Below are 22,877 nucleotides of genomic sequence, written 5' to 3' on the forward strand. Positions count from 1 at the left end.
TGCTGCAGGATATTAGACTGTCTTCATAAGAAATATGCTCCTATAGTAAAATGATGAATGATGAAGTTTGCAGGTTTTTAATTAGATTTCAGAACAATAATAAAGTATTTACAAAGTTATTTTCCATGGTCTTAGCTTAATACTTTGCATGCCCTTATGCAAGTAATAAAAAAAAAAATTCAAGATTAATTGAATCAAAAAAATATAAAAGCATAAAAGGATTGTGAAAGGGGCAGTTTTAAAAAAATTAATGACTCTGCCAATGCAGTCAGGCTAGTAACCCTGTCATTCACATTGACCACATTCCTTCGGGTTTTCTAATTGATCCTTCAGCAAAATATGCCCTGCTGGGGAAGGTGGGAAAACTGAAACAAAAAACCACCCAATGCTGCATTGATACGCCAGTCCAAAAATCATGTTAGAGCTAGATTTATCTGACAGTCTCTTGGTATTAACCAGAAATGAAGCATTTTGATTGAAGCAAATATTCCCTGATCTAAATCTCTGAATTCCCCTAAAAAATTCTCTCCCCCTCAACACCAGCTGTCACGGACAATTGACAATGCACACACACATACCTCTGACTGCACAAATAAAGAACTGCTGTGTGTTTCTACCCCTGTCACCCACAGGCGGTATCAGGTATGGGTTCTCTCCTTCCTAGAAGTCTCATCTAGCTGTTCCTTAGCTTTCCTGCTCCTCTTTTTCCGTCAGCAAAAATAAAGACAACAGAATGCACAATAGCAAAAGCTTCCCCATACAAAAAATGTAAGAAAATACACTCTTCTCCTCCCATCTTTCCCAGGTCCACACTGCACTTTCACAGCTCCAGAGCTGCAGACAGAGGTTTCCCCAAACAGAACATGCAGCAGTGTTTTTTCCTTCGTTCTTTATGACAAACAAAATAACCCAGATAAATAACCCATATACCACCAATATTTTATTCAGGGTCCTTTAAAAAGAAATCCTTTTTTTTTTTTCAATCAGGTGATAAACACTGCCAAAGTTACACCCAGCACCTCAACTACGGCCTAAGTTAGTTACAGAGCGTTTAAAAGCAATCAGCAGTTAATCGGGTACAGCACTCTAAGAATATTTCTGTTACTTTAAAAGTGGAACATCTGTATAGTTTTGTGTTTCAAATTAACTTAACCTGACACAAAACACGTTAAAAATTAGCATAAAGCAGATGCTGTAAACAACACTACCAATGAAACTAAACTGATACAACATTAGGCTTTAGCATAAACTGCACATTTTCTTTTTTTTTTTACCCCTTATTCCAAACAGATTTCGGAATTGCCCTATTTGAGATGAATTCTTGGCCTAATCCAGTCTAGGCTTCAGATGCTACATAAATTAAAATGGGAATTCAAGCTCAAGAAATCATCCCATGAAGAGGCAGATTAAGGTGAATAAATATAAACTGGCTTGGTGGAGATGAAGGAAACCTGAAGTACCCACTGTAATCCCTTCTACATCCTATCAGCTCTCAAGACAAGCCCTCTTCTCCCCATGCTATGACTGAAAACCCTAATCATGTTTCACTGGGAACAACGACAAAGGGGAATCCCTTCGTGTGCAGGCACAGCCAGGATAGTGTCAACAGACCTTGAGCACCAGGATCTGGATGTCAAAGACCTATGCCAGGATCTACTCTGTCAAGCAGACAACACTGAAGCCCTCCAACTCTATCCATATTAGAGTTTGTGTGTGGCTGGTGGATAGTCCAACAATAAAACTCCCCAGGTTATCCCTTTTCTGAACTTGCAGCCATGATCTGGCTCAAATCCCACTCCAAATGAAAGAGGGGAAAATGCTGCATTCCCAGTGCCACTACCATAACACTCTTACAGAAAGTGCCACCTGTTTGGAAAGGCAGAAAATTCTTCAAATACTTACTAACTGATTATTCAAACGCTGTTGTCTGAACTCCAAGGGTCTATCACAGGGAAGCATTACAAGCTGGCCACCTTTATATATAGTCTTGAATCTATGTGGCTTTTTTTTTTTAATGCTAGCCATGCACATGTGCCTACACTTACAGAAACACAGGCAGCCCTAAGCCCCAGTGCCAAAGGCTGCCTAATGATGGCGAGGATCAGATACCTACTTTGATGCCTTTTAGATCTGTCAGCAAGCCTACACAGCACAGACCAGCAGCTCTTGTTGACTCAAGCACTGGCTCTGACAGTCTTGCCAAGGATCACATTTCTGTGATTCTCCTTCTGTGCTTTGGAGAAGACAGCAGTGTTCTCTTCGTTTCTGCCTCTCTTTCAAGAGATGAAACAGGAGAATGGACCTCCGACCTAAAAATATATGCTGCCTTCCTCCTGTGCACAGCCCCCAATTTTAAATTGTTCCTCCCTCTAACCTACTTACCTTTCTACTGTCATCCAGTTCCACATGCATCTCCTTCAAACATCCCATCTGTCTCCTGCAGGATCTACCTCACTGTCCCAGAATAATATGAGAATCATTATTCTTACACAAAGCCATCACTTCATTTTCTATTAACCATTGCAAATGCTGCAAGTTTCCTGGCCCCCATCCAGCTAATTTAGATAGATGGTTCCACATGTGCTCTCTGTCCTTCCATTTCCTGCCCATACCACTACACACATCTGTCTAAGTGAGTCAAAGCAGGTTTCTTTACAGTCACAATATTCTTCCCGTATTTTATATTATAAAAAAAGAGGGCACATAAAATACAACCTATTAACATGCTATTATCCCCTTTGCAAGAGGCAGAGGATTTTACTGCTCTGCCACACATTCTGCTGAACTGTAACGCATGTTAGAAATTACACCTTAGCCTTGTATTTCCCCAAAACACGAGTTACCTGTATAGCAACTACGTTCAGGCAAAGCAGAACAATAAATTAAAATAACTAATTCTCTGATATACTACATTAGCCACATTTTTCTTCTTAAAAAATAGGAGGAATAAAGATAACCCAAACTTTCAGAGACCAAGGCACTTCTTCATGAGCATCATTTCTCTTTTGTTAGTAGCCAGTGCTGTCAATATTCCTTTCCAGTGACACCTTGACTGACACACTGAGTCCAGACTAGGTACGTATGGGCAAGTTCACCTTTGATGTCCAATGCTGACTGCCTAAAAAAATATCCCTTTCTCCCACCCTCTGCACCTGAACAAACATTCTTGAGGAAAATTACTTTTGAAGTCTCCTTGGTACAGACCATTGTCTCTCTGATCCAAGTATCTTTTGCTGCAAGTACCCTAGCACAATATGAGTGCATCTTGGATAAATACCGAAGACTAGAATCAATGTATTTTTACTTTACAAACATGCTGTTTTAAAGCTCAAAAGTTAAATCCTCTGAGACCCTGTAGCAAACATTCATTTATCTACTGTGTTTACTTAGGCATGAGTTAAGGTGCAGAAAGGTGGTACATGCACACACAGAGCATGGCCTCAGTCAACACGCTGAGGATTTTTTTCTTGTAGAGAACTAATACATTAGCAAGACTGGTGCAAATTGCAACATAGATTAACACAAAAAAGAAGATGCTGTGGGAAACATGAGTCTTACATTTACACAGCCAGAACCCTTCTTAAGTTGTGGAGGGGTCAGATTTGAAACCACCAAAGTGTGCACACACCATTCCCTGCTGCCCTCACAGACCAGACTTCTTATGCAGGAACTGATTCAAACAGATGAGTACAAAAAACCCCAATTCCCAAAATCCTTCTGTCCCAGAGCTCTTCTATTTCCCAATCCCATGCAGGATCCCCTCTGCCCTTCTTCCTAGGAACTCCCAACCCTCTCCTACCTTTCTGCCAAACTGCCCCAAATCTATCCCCTCAGAGAAATTGCCTCATGCCCCCACGTTCTCTCCAAAGCACCTCACATCCAAGTTCCCACCTCCTCCTCCATCCACCTCATCTGTTGCCCTGTGCTTCCCCACCCCAAGTCCTTAACTCTCCACCACGACACCACTGCTGCTGCTACTGACTTGATACCGACATCCCTGCCATGCTTTTCCCAGGAAATACCTCCCACTAAGGCCATCCCTCTTGTACTTCTGCTGGCTCCCCTTGCATGACAACTTTAAGTCTGGCAAGAGTTTCAGAAAAGCCAGTCATAGGCTGTGCTTACCCAACACTTGTCTGCAGGAGGCGCTGAGAACAGGTGAGAGACAAAATACACCCGCATGACAGATCTAGCTATGCTGCAAGGTCAATATACTCTATAACATCGGAAAACAGACTCCAGTTCATGGAGAACTGGAATAACCAGGAATAAAACTAGTCTGTGAGATAAGTTTGCACATATGTTCCTTGTAAACAAGTCTCTCAAAATCAGACAGATGGACACAACCCAAGTGACCACTGACTCAGAGGAAGCTGTGAAGGCATTAGCACAGCTCTGCCATTCCAGGTCACTAACCCTTCCCCAGGTAAACAATAGAGAAGATGAAGGAATGACACAGAACTACTTTGATCACCAGCAACAGAAGAAAGGATTAGAAGAAAATGCAATGTTCTCACAACTGCAGACAAGTGCTCAGAAAAAAGGATGATGGCAGAAAGATAATACATTCTTCTATGCTCATATAGAAAATTACTACTTTAGCTTGCCTAAATGGCTTCAAATACTTCATTGCTTTTACTACAATTCTTTAAATGTTCTTCCTGCTCTCTTTAAAAGAACTTTCTTCTCTAAATAGTCCTTGTCCCAGCTGATGAATGTCATTTCACATCTAGTCTGTAGAGTGGAGACAGTCTATCAACCATTTGCAGAAGAAATCAATGCTTTTATTGTTAAGTAACAATTAAGGCAGCTGAGCTTTTTTTCTTTTTTTTTAAAGATCTAAATTCTAAAATATTTAGTTCTGTGAAGTCCTTTTTCCATTGTCATCTTCAAGCACATAAAAAGTTCCTATAAAGAGGCAGAGAACAAGCTGCTTTTGGCACCTACCTAGACATTGAGAAAATTAAACTTACATCAAATGACCTTACATCCTGTCAAGGAAATGCACAGTTACTAAGTTTCCCCTAAAATGTAAAAGCAAGGGCAGTATGTGCTCCCAGAAGCTTCCCAGGAGACTTAGACAGGTGCCTGTCATGAAGTACTCCCGACTCTGCTTCACAGCAAGGGAAAGAACACCATGGCCTCCCAAGACCCCTACCCAGCACTATGATTATACAATTCCACAAATACCCACTGCAATTTTGGCAGCAAGGCTGTTCTCATTTCATTAATTTTTCTTCCCTGACTTAAATTTCCACCCTTACAGAGGAACTTTGTCTGCTCTTAATTTTTTTTTTATCATCTCTATGAAGACATAATGAGACTGCTTATACTTGCCCTTACAGACAAGCTATTTATTTCTATTTCAGCCCAGCACTGTTTTCTGGTACATTTACTTTTAAACAGTGCATCAAGCAGCACTATTTAATAAGTTTTTGAATTAAAAAAGTGGTTCAATAACTTTGCGCTGCTCATTTAGCACAAACTCTAATATTTAAGGTGTTTGCAACTCTCAGGCAAGGTATAGTATCAAAAGAGCATATATGCACTAAACTGTATCTTGTTAAAAAGAACAGCAGCACTGAAAAAAGTTACATTGGAGCAATCTATAAATGTGTTTACATTATATGAATGATTTGCTGTTCCTTCACAAGGCATGTAGGAAGTCAGCACTTCTTAAATGTGTAAAGTATTTCCATGTGCTTGAAGCATGATCTTTCCAAAATAAACAATGATTGAGAAATTTTTTATTATTCTTTATTTCCCAGCCAGCTGTTTTTGTGGACTCTCCTCTCAGCCACCTTCTTTCTTTCAGTCAGATCTCTCCTTATTGCTCACAGTAACACCTACTCAAGCAACAGCATATTCAGAGCTAGAAGGCTCAGAAACAGGAAGATCTCAGGCTGATCTAAATGGCATTTTCCTTAGATCACTTTACAACATGTCTTTCTGTTATCATAGCTAGTGGTAAGTATGGGTGTTGCTTAGGATTGAATTTGTGCATCCTACATTAGGACCTAAAGCACGGTTCCTGTCCCAGCGCCTGATCCCATACGGACAGGGGAGCACACAACAGCCTGGCTGAGCCCAGCCAGCAGCTTCCTCCCTGTAAGCCTCATCCTAAGCAGCATCTTTTCATGGGACCAAAACAACACACTGCATGACACACAGATAAGCTTCTGATGGGTTTAAACTTAAACAAGGGAAGTTTAAATTAGATATAAGGAAGAAGTTCTTCACAGTGAGGGTGGTGAGGCACTGGAATGGGTTGCCCAAAGAAGCTGTGAATGCTCCAATCCTGGAGGTGTTCAAGACCAGGTTGGACAGAGCCTTGGGCGACACAGTTTAGTGTGTGGTGTCCCTGCTCATGGCAGAGGGGTTGGAACTACATGATCTTATGGTCCTTTCCAACCCTAACCATTCTATGATTCTATGAAATTTGATGGTAAAGGCTCAGACAAGCAAGCTCTTGAGCAACTCCATAAATCAAACAGCAGATTAAAAAAAAAAACCACACAAAATAAAAAAAAAAGAAAACAAAAAAACCCCCCCAACAAATAAAAGAAAACCCTAAACCCCCAATTCCTTTCCAAAAAGTAACAGCTGAAGTGTAGATCTACTCCACTGCTACAGCCACTCCACTGGCAAGTACATTGGTCTTGCTGTTCACTCCCATACAATTAACAGCATTGGCACTAATTCATTTACTGAATTCCAGTCATTACAGCTGTGCAAACTTATGGGCCTAATTTGAATTTATACTCATATGTGTATATAAACATGTGCTGCTTTAGCTATGTAAAGGAGCCTTAAAGCAAACGAACAAGTATTTAGTCTAACAGAGCAGTATGAGATAGCCCAACCATAAAACAGAATCAGGTCAAGCAGTTCTGATTACGTCTGCCCAAACAGTTTAATTTTGACTATGGCATCTTTCCTCGGGCATTCCAAGTCCTGTAAAGATATATAAGGAGACATAGAACTGCATTTGCAAAATCCAGTCTCCTTTTCCAAGGCCAGCACTGAGTAAGTGAGGGGAGAGGAAACAAAAAATACTGTAATTTACTTTGCCCCCTCATCAAAAAAAAAAAAAACCCAAAAAAAACCAAACAAACAAACAAAAAAAAAGAACAAAAGAAAACATTTCTTACCTACATTAGGAGGAAAAAAAAATAAATTCATTAAGTCAACATAATGTGCTTCATGTTTATGCACTTTGATATCATAGTAATTACTGAGTAAGGCCAGAACCCAATTAAATGTTTGAGACGTCAGTCTGTGGGCTGGAGTGCACAGGAAGCATTCTGATGATAGATCACTTAAATAAAGTTTGTCTGGCATATACTTCAAAACCAGAGTTCAAAAACTTTAAGCACAGTTCTGCATGTATATGCTTGACTCTTAACAAAACATCTTTATTTAAATAGTGAGCCAGAGATTTAGTATGACATATATTTACTACTGCTAATCATTCTGCATCATGCTACTCGAAGTTGCAGGCATATTGTATATATAATCCTATGAGATTTAAGTAAGCGCTATGTGGATCACAGGACTCTAGATCATTGTTTAAATCTAGCATGTTAGCCCTAATGCAAATTGCATCATTCAGCATTTTTGGTGTCCCTCAATTTATATATGTGAATTCCATATCCATGAATTGCCAGAGATGGTGGAGATCCAGCAGCCATCATTTCTCTTCCCTCTTTTCTTTTCAGAAACAAGTATCCTTCTCAGCTTATTGTTAAAACAAGATACTGCTATTGATGACAAAAATTCAAAGCTAAAGCAACATGCAATAAATATTCTTACTAGGAATCAAGAGAAGGTACTTAGCAGCTGCAGAATCCCACTAGCAGAGCTGGTGTTACAGGGCTACATGCACCTGCTTCCAAACATGCACCCCCTGTGAATCTCCACTCCAGGGAAGCTGCTTGGCAAGAATGCTGCTTCTCTGAGCATCCTCATCCAGAGATCTGCTGGAAAGCGTGGGGACTTCCCTCTCACCAGCACATTTGGGTTTTCTCTGCAATGGACTCTGCTTCACAGAACTGACATCCGGTCCCTGGTGCCTGAGCACTGAGCCATTGCACACACAGGCATCAAGGCTGCAGGGCAGCAACCCCGCAGTGCCAGATCCTGCTGGAGGTCTAGATAATGCTCATCACCACTGAAAATTTTACTTTTATATACACACTTTCTAAAATAAATGTCTATTCTAACAGGATCTATATGCCTAAATGCACTGCGTCCTCTTGAAAGTAAATGTTGTGATTTTGCTGTGATTCTAAACTATTAAGTGTTGTGAAAAGGGAAATATTCCACCCACCTGCAAAAAGAAATGTGCAAAAGAAACATGTAGTATAAGCCAAATGAAGATTAAAAACAAAACACCAATTAAACTCAGACTGGCATACATCTCAAATCAATTCCACCTCCAGTGATTCATCCTAGAAGATAGACCAGCTGAGCTAACAGTGAAGTAAGGAAATAGGCTTGATTGTTATTTCTTTGTTTACTTATTAACTTTAGGCAAGTACTCAAAGCACTTAAAAAAAAAAAAAAAACCAAAAAAAAAACCCCAACACAACAACACAACCCAAACAAAAAAACAAAACACAAAGAAAATAAAAAGCCACACACACCAAAACCAACAAACCAACCAACCCAACCAGAGCAGTAAGAACTCGAAAAGCAAGGCTGCAAGGCTGAAACAGTTCCTGGTCACACAGACAGGGTGGTAAAGCACTCTCGGGAGCTGCAGAATAGTTGCAGGCTAAACCACAGTGCGATACACACTTCACTTACCTCAGAGTACCTGGTATATGTCTAAGCAACTTTGAACGAGCACAACTGATTAAAAAGGTATTTTGACAGACTATTTTGCATTTGGAACAGGATTTTGGATAATTGCTCCAAAAGCTATAAAAGAAACAGACTGAAAACCAGGAGCAGCCGCTGAGCAGTTGTTTGCACAGGAAGCAATATTGCAGGAAAAGGCAGTAATGAAGAACAGTTAATTTGACCTGAGCTGATGAGGTCAGTGTTTTAAAAGAAATAGCTCCACATAAGAACATTATTTCCCATTAGAATAATACTGCAAGTGTAACGCTGCACAAAATCTATTCGATAACACTTGTTACGCTCAGCTTAGTGGCAATGTGCATTCCTGAGGTGTCGTAGACATCCTGTGTCTGACACAGATCCATTCCTCTGAAATACTGATTTGACTGCTCCCTCCTGCAAGCTCCAACTGCTTCAGACTGCACATTGCTCTCCCCAGCATTCAGTTACTAATAGCCTGAAAAGTACAATAACTGGAATAAAACCCTGCTAATATTCAGACACACAGAAAGTTAAACATAACACCACTGCTGTGATCTGGACAGGGAAGTAAAAGCTGAAGCAGATATTTCACTCTTAATTTGCTGCCATTCAGGGGTCCTGTTGACAGGAGATGGAGCCTGGTTCAGCGGAAGAGACACAAGGTTAGGAATTTAGTAGGGCTGGATCCTATTCCTCCTTCCGCTGCTGCTCTGCTGTCTAATCCTGGGCAAGTACATCCCCTCCGGGCATCTGGTTCCCCTCCCTCCCTGATAGATCTATTTAAACCGCAAATTCAGAGGGGTGGCAACCATCTTGGTAATGACAAAGCATGTACAACACAAAGCACTCGCATTTCTATTAATAAATACTCTCACTACTCTCAAGTAATAAAACAAAAAATGTGATATAAACTGTGCAGTCAGTGATGCATTATATTAGTTTTGAGGTATTTGGGTATAAAACATGAAAGGCAAGCTCTCCCAAGTGGTGGTGGCCGGAGGACACCTATGTTGCTTTCCTGCATATTCAGTCAACCCAATTAGAGGTAATTAAGTTTTTAACTACATGAAATTACTTCAAGAATACCGTCACTAGAGGCTAAGACTCCTGGGAGGCTGGGGGAAGGGAGCAAGCAACATTGTAAAACTGGAAGGAACAAGAAAGGGACAGGGTATGCAGCCTGACACGTGCTGAAGAGAGCATGCAGCTCAGCCCAGGTAAGGCATTCATGTTTTCTACAAACATGTAAATAGCTGGGCCGCAGTCTCAAAGGCTTGCATGTTCCCAGTTCAATGAATTAAAGAGAACCTAAATACATTGACACTTCTAAGCTTTTTTAACTGCAACGGTGATGTAAAGCACAGATCTACAAGCAGCAAAAGGCTCCAACAGTCCTGTAAATACCAGCAACATTAAAAACCCTAAATTACTGTAATGAAATTAATTACTGTTGCATTTGCAAGCTGCCATTCGTGTGCAATGCATATGAGCACCTCTTTTACACATTAAACATAGCTTCACATTAAAGCCACCTCGAGTCCAGAATGGTCACTCCATTCACCAAGAAACAGAACAGTTCTATTGCCCGACCTCAGACTTGGTTTGCACACCCTGACAAGCCCTAGAAATACTAGAAATACATTCATTTCTGACAAGGTTTGCTCTTTTTGATAGCTACTAAAATCTAAGGTACAAGCATTGACAGAAAATAGTATTTTTAGCACTACTGCAACAGTTAGCACAACCGCAGCAACTATTGCTACAGTTTCCCTTGTAGCTTTTACACTGATTTGAGATTAGCTTTCATAACTGTTTTAAACATTCAGATATGCTCATAGTTCTTACTAAGATGAGCACAATGAACAGAAAACTCTGAAACACCTTCGCCCCTCACTACAGAGCAAATCAAATTGACCAGGGAGGCATGCTTCATGCACAAAATATACAATTTACTGAAATAGAATTCAAAAGTTAATAAGCAGACTGAGAAGAAAAAACAGCTTCCACTTGAAATGAAAAACAAACCAACCAACCAACCCCAAAATAAAGGGAAAAGTGAAGGAGACCCTATTCCCATGAGCTAATTGTCTGTCTTGTGCTATAGGGGATGCTCTTGCTTAGCTTACAAGTGAAAGACACTGCCTCCTCCCCGTGCAAGTATAGGAACTGCACAACACTAATATGACACGTTAAATGAGCCAACTTCCTTGAGCATTGCCCAGGAGACTAGAATGGGCATGCCCCAACTCAGAAACCGAGAAGCATGTCCGATTATCAGTCAGGCTGAAGAACATCTTTGACCAAGACCATCCCAAGAAAAACACTCATGTTCAGGCTGAGAAGAAAAAAAAAAAACCAGCATGGATTGCCACAACTGGCATATTTTTATAGCCTTTGTGTAAACACAAGCTTTGGATTAGCCAGCATCTCAGCTGGTTCTATCTGGATTCCCTTCTTTTGAAACAAAATTAAGGAAAACACTTGCCAGAAAAGGTCAGTGGCCAAGCTATTAGGAAAAAATAAAAGCACGGGGAAGAACATACATAGTGATTCATTAAACATGTGCTGCCAAAACTGTAACAGTGAGCACAAAGCAGACTTTTCACAGAAACTATACTTACTTTGCAGAACTCAGCCAAACTGAGCGTTAATTAGAACTGTATTTTTAAAGAAGTTCTTGGTACTCCCCATGGCTTAGAGAGGAACAAAGCCAAAGCAACCATAGTGTTACACCCTTGAAGGGCAGCGCAGTAACAGCTCTACACATTTCAAGTGTACACCTATGCAAAACAAATGGACTGAGCATCTCAGATTTCTAGAAAAACAATCAAGCCAGAAAATAAGCATGTCATAAAGTGCCCAGGTGGGAATTCACTTTACACGATCACTAGAATACACTACACGATCAGCCACCACACCAAGTCAGGTACAGTAAGCAATAATGTTTTTTACAAACTGTTCTGAGCTGAACAATTTGCATTTGACTACAGTAACTTTCCAAGAAACATCCCAGGCCTAAACCTGAAAACATCAATTAGAGATTTCACTTAATTGCACAGTCAATTTGCGCAGTACAGCCAATTAACCAGTGGAACATCGTGAACTTTAGGTCTTATTTGTTCCTTCAGTATCCTTGATCCTATGTGTTTAATTAAGGTTACTGACTTCTTACTACAGTTATTGTCACACTGTAATTGCAATTGATTCAGTATTTTCTGTGTTAAGGAAGTACTTACTGAAATTGAGTCATATCATACTGCAAATTGAGTCAACCATTCTATGATTCTATGATTTAACTTTCTCTTGAACAAGAGGCAGAACAGAGTACAAAGCATATCTTTCTGTCTTTGAATGGACTTTTGTAGCTCCTCTTTGAATTCTGATTTTTGTAATCAAAAACACAGTCAGCAGAACTCTCCAGTCCGAGTCTTCCCAATACTGCATTCAAAAGGAAAAGTCCTTTCCTACTTTATTGCTGCACTATTCACATACCCAACACCCCACCACCACGCTGTGGCTAAGGGTCGAATTGGTTTAGTTGCATAGCTAAACTTCCAAATCCTCTTCACAGAGCCTGTTATTTACTCTTCTATCTATAATTTTGTATTTAGCCATATTAAAACACATTTCATTCAAATGAGGCCAGCTTGTCAAAGCAGCCCTGTAAACTGCCAACTTGCATATCATCCACAGAAATTCCACATTTGCTTCAAAACAGTGAACTGCATCCTAGCCGAACATCCACAGAAATATTCCCATGCTATGGTAACAAACAATTACTTCAGAAATTACAAGTTAGCCACTTAATTTGCTTATTTTGCAGAATCTCAGTATTGTTATTGTGTAATGTAATTTCTATATAATTCTAAAAATCAATGTCATGTAATAACTAAATCAAGCACCTTATAAAGAAAATATGGAAACATTCATCTTTCTCAAAACCTGTGATTTTATCAGTGTAAGTCTGTTTGGCTTGATGTAATCCATTTTCCATAAATATCTGTAACTAACACCAAATACTCCTATACTTAACTTTATTGTTAACTGTACTTACTCTTTATCTAGGACTGAGGTCAGGGTGGGGTTTTTTTTGTTTGCCTGGGACTTAAATTAAATTAGGCATCTACTCAACACTTTCTGAACTCTGACAAAGTAACAATCAGTTATCTGGAATATCCCCTATTATTCAAAACATCAATAATTAAATGTCATGATGCTAGAAATCTCCTCACCCAGGTCTTTCACCATTCCTGGATGAAGTTTATTTAGGGCTGCAGATCTGAAATTACCATTAATGCATACTGCATTTAACATCCATATAGAGATGCATTAGAAAGTACTTCCATTATCCCCATCATGTAGTATAAGACCATCTTCTTTTTCCCAGAAGAAAGGCCAACAGCTTTAAGAAATTCTGACAATATATTTAAACAGCAAGAAGTAGTACAGGCATTCAGTTAGAACTGTTTTAAACAGAACAACCACCATTTCTGTCCACCAGCTTTTCTACACAAACAGAAAAACCCCCACACTCTCACATTTTAAAAGCAAAAGGAAGAAGATACAGTTTATACTACAGGAAAACAAACCAATCGGCACAACTTTGGAAAACCTGGAACTACTTGGGGAGGTAGAGGAGGGAATGGGGGGAAAGCTGCAAGCACTTCTACATTGTGAACTCTTTTGGGGATAATGAACCCAGCACAGACATCTCTGACAAAATAAATTGATTAACTGATAGAAAGCTAATTTGATGCAAGGGTTTTTGCTTTGCTGACTTTTTGGTCTGTTGAGGAAGACACGTATCATTGGTTCTTTTCAAGACATCATTTACCATTATCAATTCTAAAATACAAAGTCTGAAAAAAGTGCAGGGATTTAATGAAACAGCAAACCAGTAAAGTGCAAAAGAGATCAGTAACTTCACGCTCCCACCCCACCATTATCTCCAAACTTTACATTTCCACAGCCAGGCTGATGTATACTTGTACCTTGCCATGATAAAGAACAGGAATGATGACAGATCTTTAGCTGTCACCACAGCACTAACAAATACTTGTTGATTCCTGGAATCTAGTAACAATGAAAATATCGTTCTTAACCATTTGGCATCACTTTTTAAGTTGTCTGTCTCATACTCGCAGATTACTCCAGTGCTTAAAGTAAATCTGAATAAAGTGCAGCCTGTTCTGGAACTTCCAGAATTGGTACACAAATGATACAAAAGTAATTTAAGAACAACGTAACTTTGCAGAGATAAAGATATAGCTTGTTTTTTGGTAACTATGCAATGAAAATATTTAATATATTCCAACTAGCAGAAGGATTAAATTATTCAATTAATTCATAATTACTTATTTAATTGGAAGAGAACAGTCTATTTCATATAATATGAAACTTAGGTTTAAGGGAACTCTACACTTCATATGAGGAAATCATCAGTCTTTTGAAAGGCATTGAAAAAAAAAAAAAAGAAAGAAAGAAAGAAATAAGCAAGACTTACCATCTTGATCCCAGTGGAAAATGTGATTGGTCTGACCTGGCTGGGTTTTTCCACTTGCATTTCTAGCTGGGTAGATCTGTCCTTATGCTGAGCTAAAAGCAATGAAGCAGGAAGATTGGACCTCTCCTGTAAACATGAGGAACAAATACTGAATGCTAAACCAAAAAAGTGTTAATTAACACTGCATATTTTTCAAAACTGCAAGCTGTGCTTGAAAGGCCATCACCAGCAGAGCAGCATAATGCAAAGTATCCTCTCTATAAGTAACAGTTTACAGAAAACTATCATTTTCAGTAATAAGAAAAAGCTGCAGCAACCCCATAAATCAGTGTAACCTGCAAACAACCATTTTTATAGAATCCACATTAAAGACAATATAACAGGCTCCTTATTCCAACTGGCCAATGCAACCATATTTATTAAAATAAAATTTAAAAAAATTAGAACTTAATCAGAGAAGGAATAATACCAAGCATTATAACTTGGATCAGATGTTTATCTAAGACACATTCTTTTTACCAATGAACTCAGACCAGTTTGAAATTGTTTCCCATTAGATTTCACCTGAGGCCGTTTGGAAGCGATCCTTGCTCTGCTTTGCACAATGGCACTATTGTGAGTGCAACCAACAGCATATTTATTTTCTCCTTCACCAACTTATTTTTAGGGAAGCCAGCCAATTTAAAAAATAAATATATAAAAAGTAGTAAAATGAATAGTTAAGCAAGTGAACTACTTAAGCTCTCACAACAGATTGATTATTAACATACATATATGTAACTGCATTCTTGAGAGTCAGAAAATTATAACCCAAGTAATTTTCTAATGAACTAATATGATTATCCACATGCACCCTGAAATTCTGAAGACTTTCTAGCTAGAATGACCCTAAAGTTGAGAGCAGGGAAGAAGTTCAGATGGATTCTTCCTGGACTGCTCTAGAGCAGTATTTTATTCCTAAGGCCTCAAATGTCACACAGACTTCCGTTTATGGTTCTGAACCATGAACCATATTTGTTACTCATAAAACCAAATAAACTTTAATAAACTGGACTGTGATTTTCACTTATTCATTTCAGGGTACGAAGCTGTAAGTTTTTAATGCTGCAGGATGTTTTGCTGTTCATAGTATCCCAGAAAAAACTTAAGTTATCATGAAAAATGGTCATGTTTTACACTGACTTTTCACATCACTCTCCAATTCTCTTTCCTCTCCATTTTTTATGACATTTCCTTTGTCTTACCACTAGATTGCAAGTGCTAAAAGCAGAAAAATCTCCCATGGTAAGATCTGGTCCAGAGTCACAAATATAACTATGGCACAGCATCCTACTCACACTTCTATGATTAAGTAGGAGACGGGGAAGGAACTGCAGTAATGAGACATCTAATTTTTGTATAACTGGAGAAAATTTGGACCACAAATGAACTAGTTTACAGTCTGAACCCTCAAGGTGTTGTACATGTCCGTAACAAACATGCAGCAGCATGTGCTGCTAGCTGTCACCAGAGTTTAAGGATGTTGGACTCTTTCAATCATCAGATTTAATATGCTTGGGGAGAAGTGAAGAGTGGGAAGCCTTGTCTGGTTCATTTTGCCCTCTCATATTCCTTCAACATTCACTGCATTTCTAACACAGTATCTAAAGGAAGAGAATTTTTCTACCAACTTAGAGTTCGTACAATGGCCAGTAACCAGATTACACAACTGTGGGAAACCCACACCATGCCAGCAAGCCACCACATCCGTCATTGTTTGTCCTTTCAAATATGCAGATAACCCTTCTGTTAACTATTAACACACATGAAAGGTCCAATCCTTTATGCCTTTATCCATACTAGCAATTCTCTGTATGGGAAAACTAACAGTATGAACAAAGCTAGTTATATGCAAAAATTTGACAGATTTCTCCCAACATTCCTGAGGTCCTAGTGACAGTGGGAACACTTGATGTCTCTGAAGCACCTTACTTGTCACCAAGCTATGCTCCAGCCCAAGAAAAATCTGCCTCTTTGCCATGAGCATCAATGCCATTTTGTTCATGCCTGGGAAGTATGGGCTCTTAAAGAGGAGACTGCAAGTCACACAACACAGAAAACATCTAAGAACAGATCTATAATCCTCTGTACACAGGTGAGAGAGTTTATACAATAAATAAAAGGAAGTGCTTTAATATTTTGCTCAGCCCTGATTATCCAAGTCTGGAAGGTTAAAAAAAAACCCACCCAAAACAAAATATACAAACAACTCTCCCAGTATGTAAAATGCATTTGAGACTACAAGGATAAATGTTGTGCTTTTGACGTGAGAGAGTTTATTGTGAAAGAAGTCACTTACAGTGAAGGTAGTATAAAATCAGCCTAATTTAGTACTGGGGGGCAAACCAACTAACAGCCTAGGCAAAGCACCTGATAGCTCTTCCAGTAGCCTGTAGAGCCTGAGCCACCAGCAATGCCTTGCTCACCTCTCCAGCAAGTGACACTGGCCTCCCCAACCCCCGCTCTCCACTGAGGACAGGCTCATGGAGCCTTGGCCCCAGGTCTATCCTTTCTGCACAAGCCACTGCACCCTCCAGGCTGACCAAGAACCAGAGCCTGCTGCGTGACATTTTAAATACCAAACATTTCTGTGCCCTTTTCCCTGCCTCTGGACTATATAAATTGTAAGATTTTTGAAGATAGGATGATATTGTCAGGCACTTTTATAAACAACTGAGACCTTTACTCAATATGATAACACTATAACTAACACATACAAGAAACTGAATCTCCTCACTCATTAGGATTTAAGCACTAAAACTGAAATTCTCTTTGTGGAAGAAGAAACACCCGACATCCCTACCTGCATCACTCAGATTTGTCTTACATTTTCTCTTGCTGCCAAGGGAGAGGGGAGAGGGGAACATCGGAACAAATGAACAAACCATTTCCTCCTGGATTACGAGGACTTCATTCAGCTCTGCATCTCTGCCATCCAAGCTCATGGAACTGAGTACTCTAAGGATGGCTGGTGTGACTATTAAAGACTGAGGCAAAGGCAGCATTAAGTACCTCAGCCTTTTCCTCATCCTCAATCACTAGGTTTCCCCTAGTATCCAGTAAAGAACAAAGGTTCCCCTTGGCCCTCCTTTTGTTGCTAATATATTTGTAGAAGTATTTTTTCATTATGTTTTATGGCAGTGGCCAAATTTAGTTCTATCTGTGCCTTCACCTTTCTAACTTTCTCTCTACATAACCTAGCATCATCCCTGTAGTCCTCATGGGGTGACTGTCCCTTCTTCCACAGGTGATAAATCCTCCTTTTTTCCTGATTCAAGCAATATCTCCCTGTTCAGCCAGGCTGGTCTCTTCTCCACCGGTTTGATTTTTGGCACATAGGGACCACCTGCTCCTGTGCCTTAACTATTTCATTTTTGAAGAGTGTCCATCCTTCCTAGACCCCTTTGTCCTCCAATAATGTTTCCCAAGAAAACCAGCATCCTGAACAGGCCAAAGTCAGCTCTCCAGAAGTCTAAGGTGAAGGTTTTGCTGACCTTCTTCCTGACTTCTTCAAAGATTGAAAATTCAATCATTTTGTGATCGCTTTGACCAAGATGGCCTCCAACCACCATATCATCCACCAGTCCTCTGTTTGTGAGCAGCAAATCTATCCAGGCATCTCCCCTAGTTGGCTCATTAACCATCTGGGTCAGGAAGTTATCTTCTATACCCCCCAAGAACCTCCCGGATTGTTTCTTCTCTGCTGTATTGTACTTCCAGCAGACATCTGGTAGGTTGAAGTCCCCCATGAGAACAAGGGCAAGTGATTATAAAACTTCCCCCAGTTGTTTGAAGAACGCTTCATCTGTAGCTTCATCCTGGCTACAGAGTCCTACCAGGATATTTGCTTGGTTGGACTTCCCCCTGATCTTCACCCACAAACATTCAGCCTCCTCACTCACAACATGGAGTTCAAGGCAGTCGATGCACTCCCTGACATATAATGTAACCCCACCACCTCTTTCTCCTTACCTATCCCTTCTGAAGAGTCTGCAGCCATCCACTGCTGCAATTTCCCCATGCTCCGCTGCTAAAGGTGTCCTCTCCAGAGCTACTCATCTTGTCAAATCAAAAGAACCTAATCCTTGTTGGTTTAGCACAGTACTGACGAGAGATACATGATTATTTTGTCTTTTTAAATGTAATTCTTTACACTGCTACTACTTATGCTTGGCTTTTGCTGCATTTCTCAATAAAGTTTTACTCATGATCAGCTTCATTTTCAGATTTGCAGCACAGCATTAGAGGGATTCAGAGACCATAAGAGATGTTTATATGTTTAACAACTGCTGTTTTTCCTGAGACTTGGTAAGCCATTATACAAACAATTCAGTGCTGGTTTTATAAACCTTTAGTATTATGAAACAAGTTTCAGCTCAAATTTAAGTTGACAGTGCCCCTTGATAAACAGAGACAACTTAAAAATGCTCAGCTTCCTTCCTCAGCCTTTAAAAATCACCTTTCTGTTGTTTTTTTATTATTAAGGTAAATTTTCATAGCAATACATGTGCAATCACAGTTAAAACTACCAAACAACCTATTTTGGTCATGTTTTAGAGATTACTTATAACCATTCTTTCCGCAAGCCATCTGGTGAAGTAGGTTTCCAGCAAAACCAACTGCTGTGTAAAGTAAATAAGAAAACAAAAAAAATAAACACACCACCACTGGTCTCCAGTAGTAACTTAGGAATGTAGTTGAGAACAGGATTGAAGTAAGTCGAAAACAAGTTCAAAACCCCTGTTCTGAGCCATTAAATTCAAGCTCATAGTGGAGTTTTTATTCCTTGATCCACTACTCAAACTATTCATAATCGCACGGACTGTAAGCATGTTCCACTTTAAAGTGCAAAGAGACTGCTGGATGCAAAGTTACAGACTTGAAGGATTTTCAAAGAACCTTTCTGCTCATCTCTGCTTTTGTCTACAAAAAAATAAACACCAGCTCCTATCACCAAAACCAGTGATAGGTTGCTAGGACTCTTGGTTTAGAAAAAGGCATCTCTTCAGGAGGCCATGAAACACCTAAATTGCAGATTGATGCTCTCTCTTCATATCAGTGCCTTCTGCACTGGTTCAAAGAGGAACTCTACCTTTACAGGAAAAGCAGAAAAGCATCTGTATCTTGAGTAAGAACTGAGAACACAAAACAGGAATTAACACTATATAAACGTGAGATAAACCAAAATAAGAGAAATTCTGGTTTAAATCTGCCAAGCAGCTGTAAACCACATTGACATAGCTGCATACATGTACCAACTTAGTAGCTCCCTTACCACCCTCACAAACTGCATGACCAGCCATACACTAAAGCAGATGCAACTGTCATCAGCTGAAGGCAAACGAAGCAGGCAGTTCCATGGCCTCAGACATGACTGAACCGCACACATCTGCCATCAGGTTCAATGTGGAGTAGTCACCATATCAGCTATGCTAATGCAAGCCATCCTTGATCACAATGTCTGTGGCTGTCATATTGTCAATGAATCAAACAGAAATCTAGACTTTTATACCAACTTTTCTTCTGATATGCAGTCAAATGTCAACTAATATACAAACTGGTAGAGTGGCTAGATACATGAAAGTAATTTCTGAAATATACCTCCACATGTCAATTAGCAACAGGAAAAGAGCTTTCAGTGGAAGCTCACTTGGAAAAAAAAGGGTAAAAAAAAAAAGGGTAAAAAAAAAAGGAACACAAAAATCAAACCAGGTAGAACCAGGAAAATAGCTTTCTTCAAATACACAAAAAACCTTCTTCATTTTACTTTGCTAGAATCTTATCCAGGATAAATTTTGTGTTGAAACAGCCAAGATGCTTTCCTAGAATTAATTTCTAACCAGCATTGGACATTCTGGACAATGAGTCCAACCAAGTCCATGAATCCCAGAAGCATTCTTCCTCTATCCTTAGTTTACCAAAACAAGAGTTGTTTGTAATATTGAAATGAATAACAAGTGAGAGAACAGTAACACGAAACATGCAAGACAGGGAAACAGAAAGAAGCAGGTGTGTTAATGCCACAGACTTAACCATAGTAGAGATTAATGTCAATGTCCTTGCTGTTTGTGCTGCTACTGAGCCTTCAAAGCCTCTGGTTTGGTTACTCACCAGATCATCCAAGAGCGCCTGCTTATTCTTCTTTTTTAGGATCTGTTGTATTTGTTCTTCTTTCTGTATGAGCAGTCGCCTTCGTTCACTTTCCTGTCGCTCTACCTCTAACGCTTCTTCCAACTCTTCCTGCTCCCGCGTCTGAAACATAAGTTAGATGATTGTGGATGATAATTCCACCTACTCTTATTGTCCAAAGCAAACTTAGCCTTGCTGCTCTCTGCAGCTGGATGTAATAATCTGTGTCTTGGTTCTTTATATAGTAGAGGATGACAGTGGGTCACGTTGCGATACATTCACTCTAGAATGAACCCCCCTCTGCTTCCACACATCCTACTTCTCATGTGACATATGTGGGGTGACCGAAAATATAATCCCACAATACCTGATCGCCACCCCCCACCAGCTGCATCTTCTGTGCAGGTGACACTGTGCTTATCAGCGGTGTAGGAGAAAAATAAGCAATTACAAAGCTGTGAATATTAACAGAGAAGCTTATAAGCTAGAACATATATAAGCATGAACTTTAAAAATGTCACATTGCCAGAAAATGAGGAATTTTTCCTATAACCTGGACTGCAGTCATGTGACACGAGATGAAAAATAAGAGATTACTAGTACAAAATGACTAGTTTTTGTTTCAGGATTTACTTTTTGAGAAGCCTTTTTTAACCTTCTTAATAATCTGTATTTGAAAATCCCACTGAAAGAGGGAGGAAAAAAAAAAAAAAGGAAGGTTCAGAGAGAGGGGAAAATAAAAGGATTAAACCATTTATACAGAAGAGGAAACCAAAAGAGCACCAGTTTGATTGTCAGGGGTATAGGACAAAACACACAGCAAACATTTTCCAAATTTTCCCCACCAACAAAATACTAAAGCAAAGGGAGATTCAGTAAAAATGCAGAAATAATTAAAATTGTATAAAACTTAAAGAGGTTATTTACTGATGGAAGCAGCTTCAGCCAAACATCATTGCAGCCAAGAGCTTGGTAAAATTCATTTTTATAAAGTTGTATCATAAAGCATAGTTAGCTGATAGAGGCCAGAATATGCTGAAAAACACACCTTCACCAGGCAGATCAAACCAATGGGTCCCTGTGAGGCCCAGTTACTCCTGAACGCAAGAGCTGCCAGATCTCATCACCTGTCACTGAGCCAACAGAAGGTGTTTTCATTTTAAAACTATTTATAACTAATTATAGCAGTGACACTGGAAAAGAGCTGGTCACCAACCAGTGATCACCTGAAAACTGGATTCTCTTTGCATTTAATGACAGGAAACAAGCAAACAAGAAAATCCCCAATTTGCTAATTGAGGTTATTTCTGAGAATTACGGGATTTAGTTAGTTCAGTCAACAAAACCAAAGAGCTTAGAGTCTCAAAGACATTCCAGGCCTCTTCCACATTTATGTGTAAAGACTGCCTGGAATTTGCACTGAAACAGAAGAAAGCTGGTAGGGAAGTGCTCGAAGACCTAGCCTGAAGAACCAGCCCCAAAAAAGTTACAGTCAGAAATAAGTAAACTGATGTAGAAACCTAAACCAGATCAGACTACAGGAAAGGAAGAATTATCACAAGTCAGATCAAATTCCTTCTGAAGGGAAGACCAAACAAAACATTAAAGAGAAGGGAGAAGAGTTCAATAGGCAGTGATGGTTGTGTCAACCTTGAAGATAATCTAGACACAGTCTCAACATCTAAAGAAAAAGATGATCATGGTGAAGCCTAGAGGAAACTCAAGATGACACGTGCAAGTAGTAAACAGAAAGCATAATAGTGTTTCACCAGATTCAAGGAAGGACCATCAAGAAAAACACATTCACACCACGGAGTTCAGACAAAACTATTTCAAGACTGAACAAAGCAGCAAGTGCAATTAAACATCTAGTGACAAAGCAGGAAGTAACAAGCTACCTATATGACTGGAGAACAGCAGATATTGAAGGAAAAAGGCACATTTGGGAAAACCGTAGTCCACTCAGAGTGCAAGACTATATACATATAGATAAGCAGTATTTATAAGTGTCCTGGTTTTGGCTGGGATAGAGTTAATTTTCTTCCTAGTAGCTGGTGCAGTGCTGTGTTTTGGTTTTAGTCTGAGAACAATGCTGATAACACACTGATGTTTTAGTTGTTGCTAAGTAGCGCTTACCCTCACCAGCAACTTCTCAGTCTCATGCTCCACCAGTAAGGAGGGGCACAAGAAGCCAGGAAGGAGCAGAGACAGGACAGCTGACCCAAACTAGCTGAAGGGGTATTCCATACCACAGCACGTCATAACCAGCATATAAACTTGGAGGAGTCATCCAGGAGGACAGATCGCTGCCTGGGTCAGGCTGGGTATCAGTCAGCGGGTGGTAACCATATTGTGCATCATTGCTGGGTTTGGGGGTTTT

General features: G+C 39.6%; 1 protein-coding gene across 1 annotated transcript in view; it reads right to left on the bottom strand.

Annotated features, from left to right (window-relative positions):
• The window catches only part of MNAT1 (MNAT CDK-activating kinase assembly factor 1), a gene marked incomplete at its 5' end in the record, with an annotated part of 84,887 nt that overhangs the window by 50,396 nt on the left and 11,614 nt on the right, over positions 1-22,877 (bottom strand). Inside the window, 2 exons of the mRNA XM_010022583.1 lie at positions 14,330-14,455; positions 20,480-20,620. Coding sequence (XP_010020885.1) covers positions 14,330-14,455; positions 20,480-20,620 — 267 coding nt within the window. The remainder of the gene's footprint in view (positions 1-14,329; positions 14,456-20,479; positions 20,621-22,877) is intronic.

This window comes from Nestor notabilis, unplaced genomic scaffold (assembly GCF_000696875.1).
Source record: "Nestor notabilis isolate BGI_N333 unplaced genomic scaffold, ASM69687v1 scaffold2399, whole genome shotgun sequence".
Lineage (NCBI taxonomy): Eukaryota > Metazoa > Chordata > Aves > Psittaciformes > Psittacidae > Nestor > Nestor notabilis.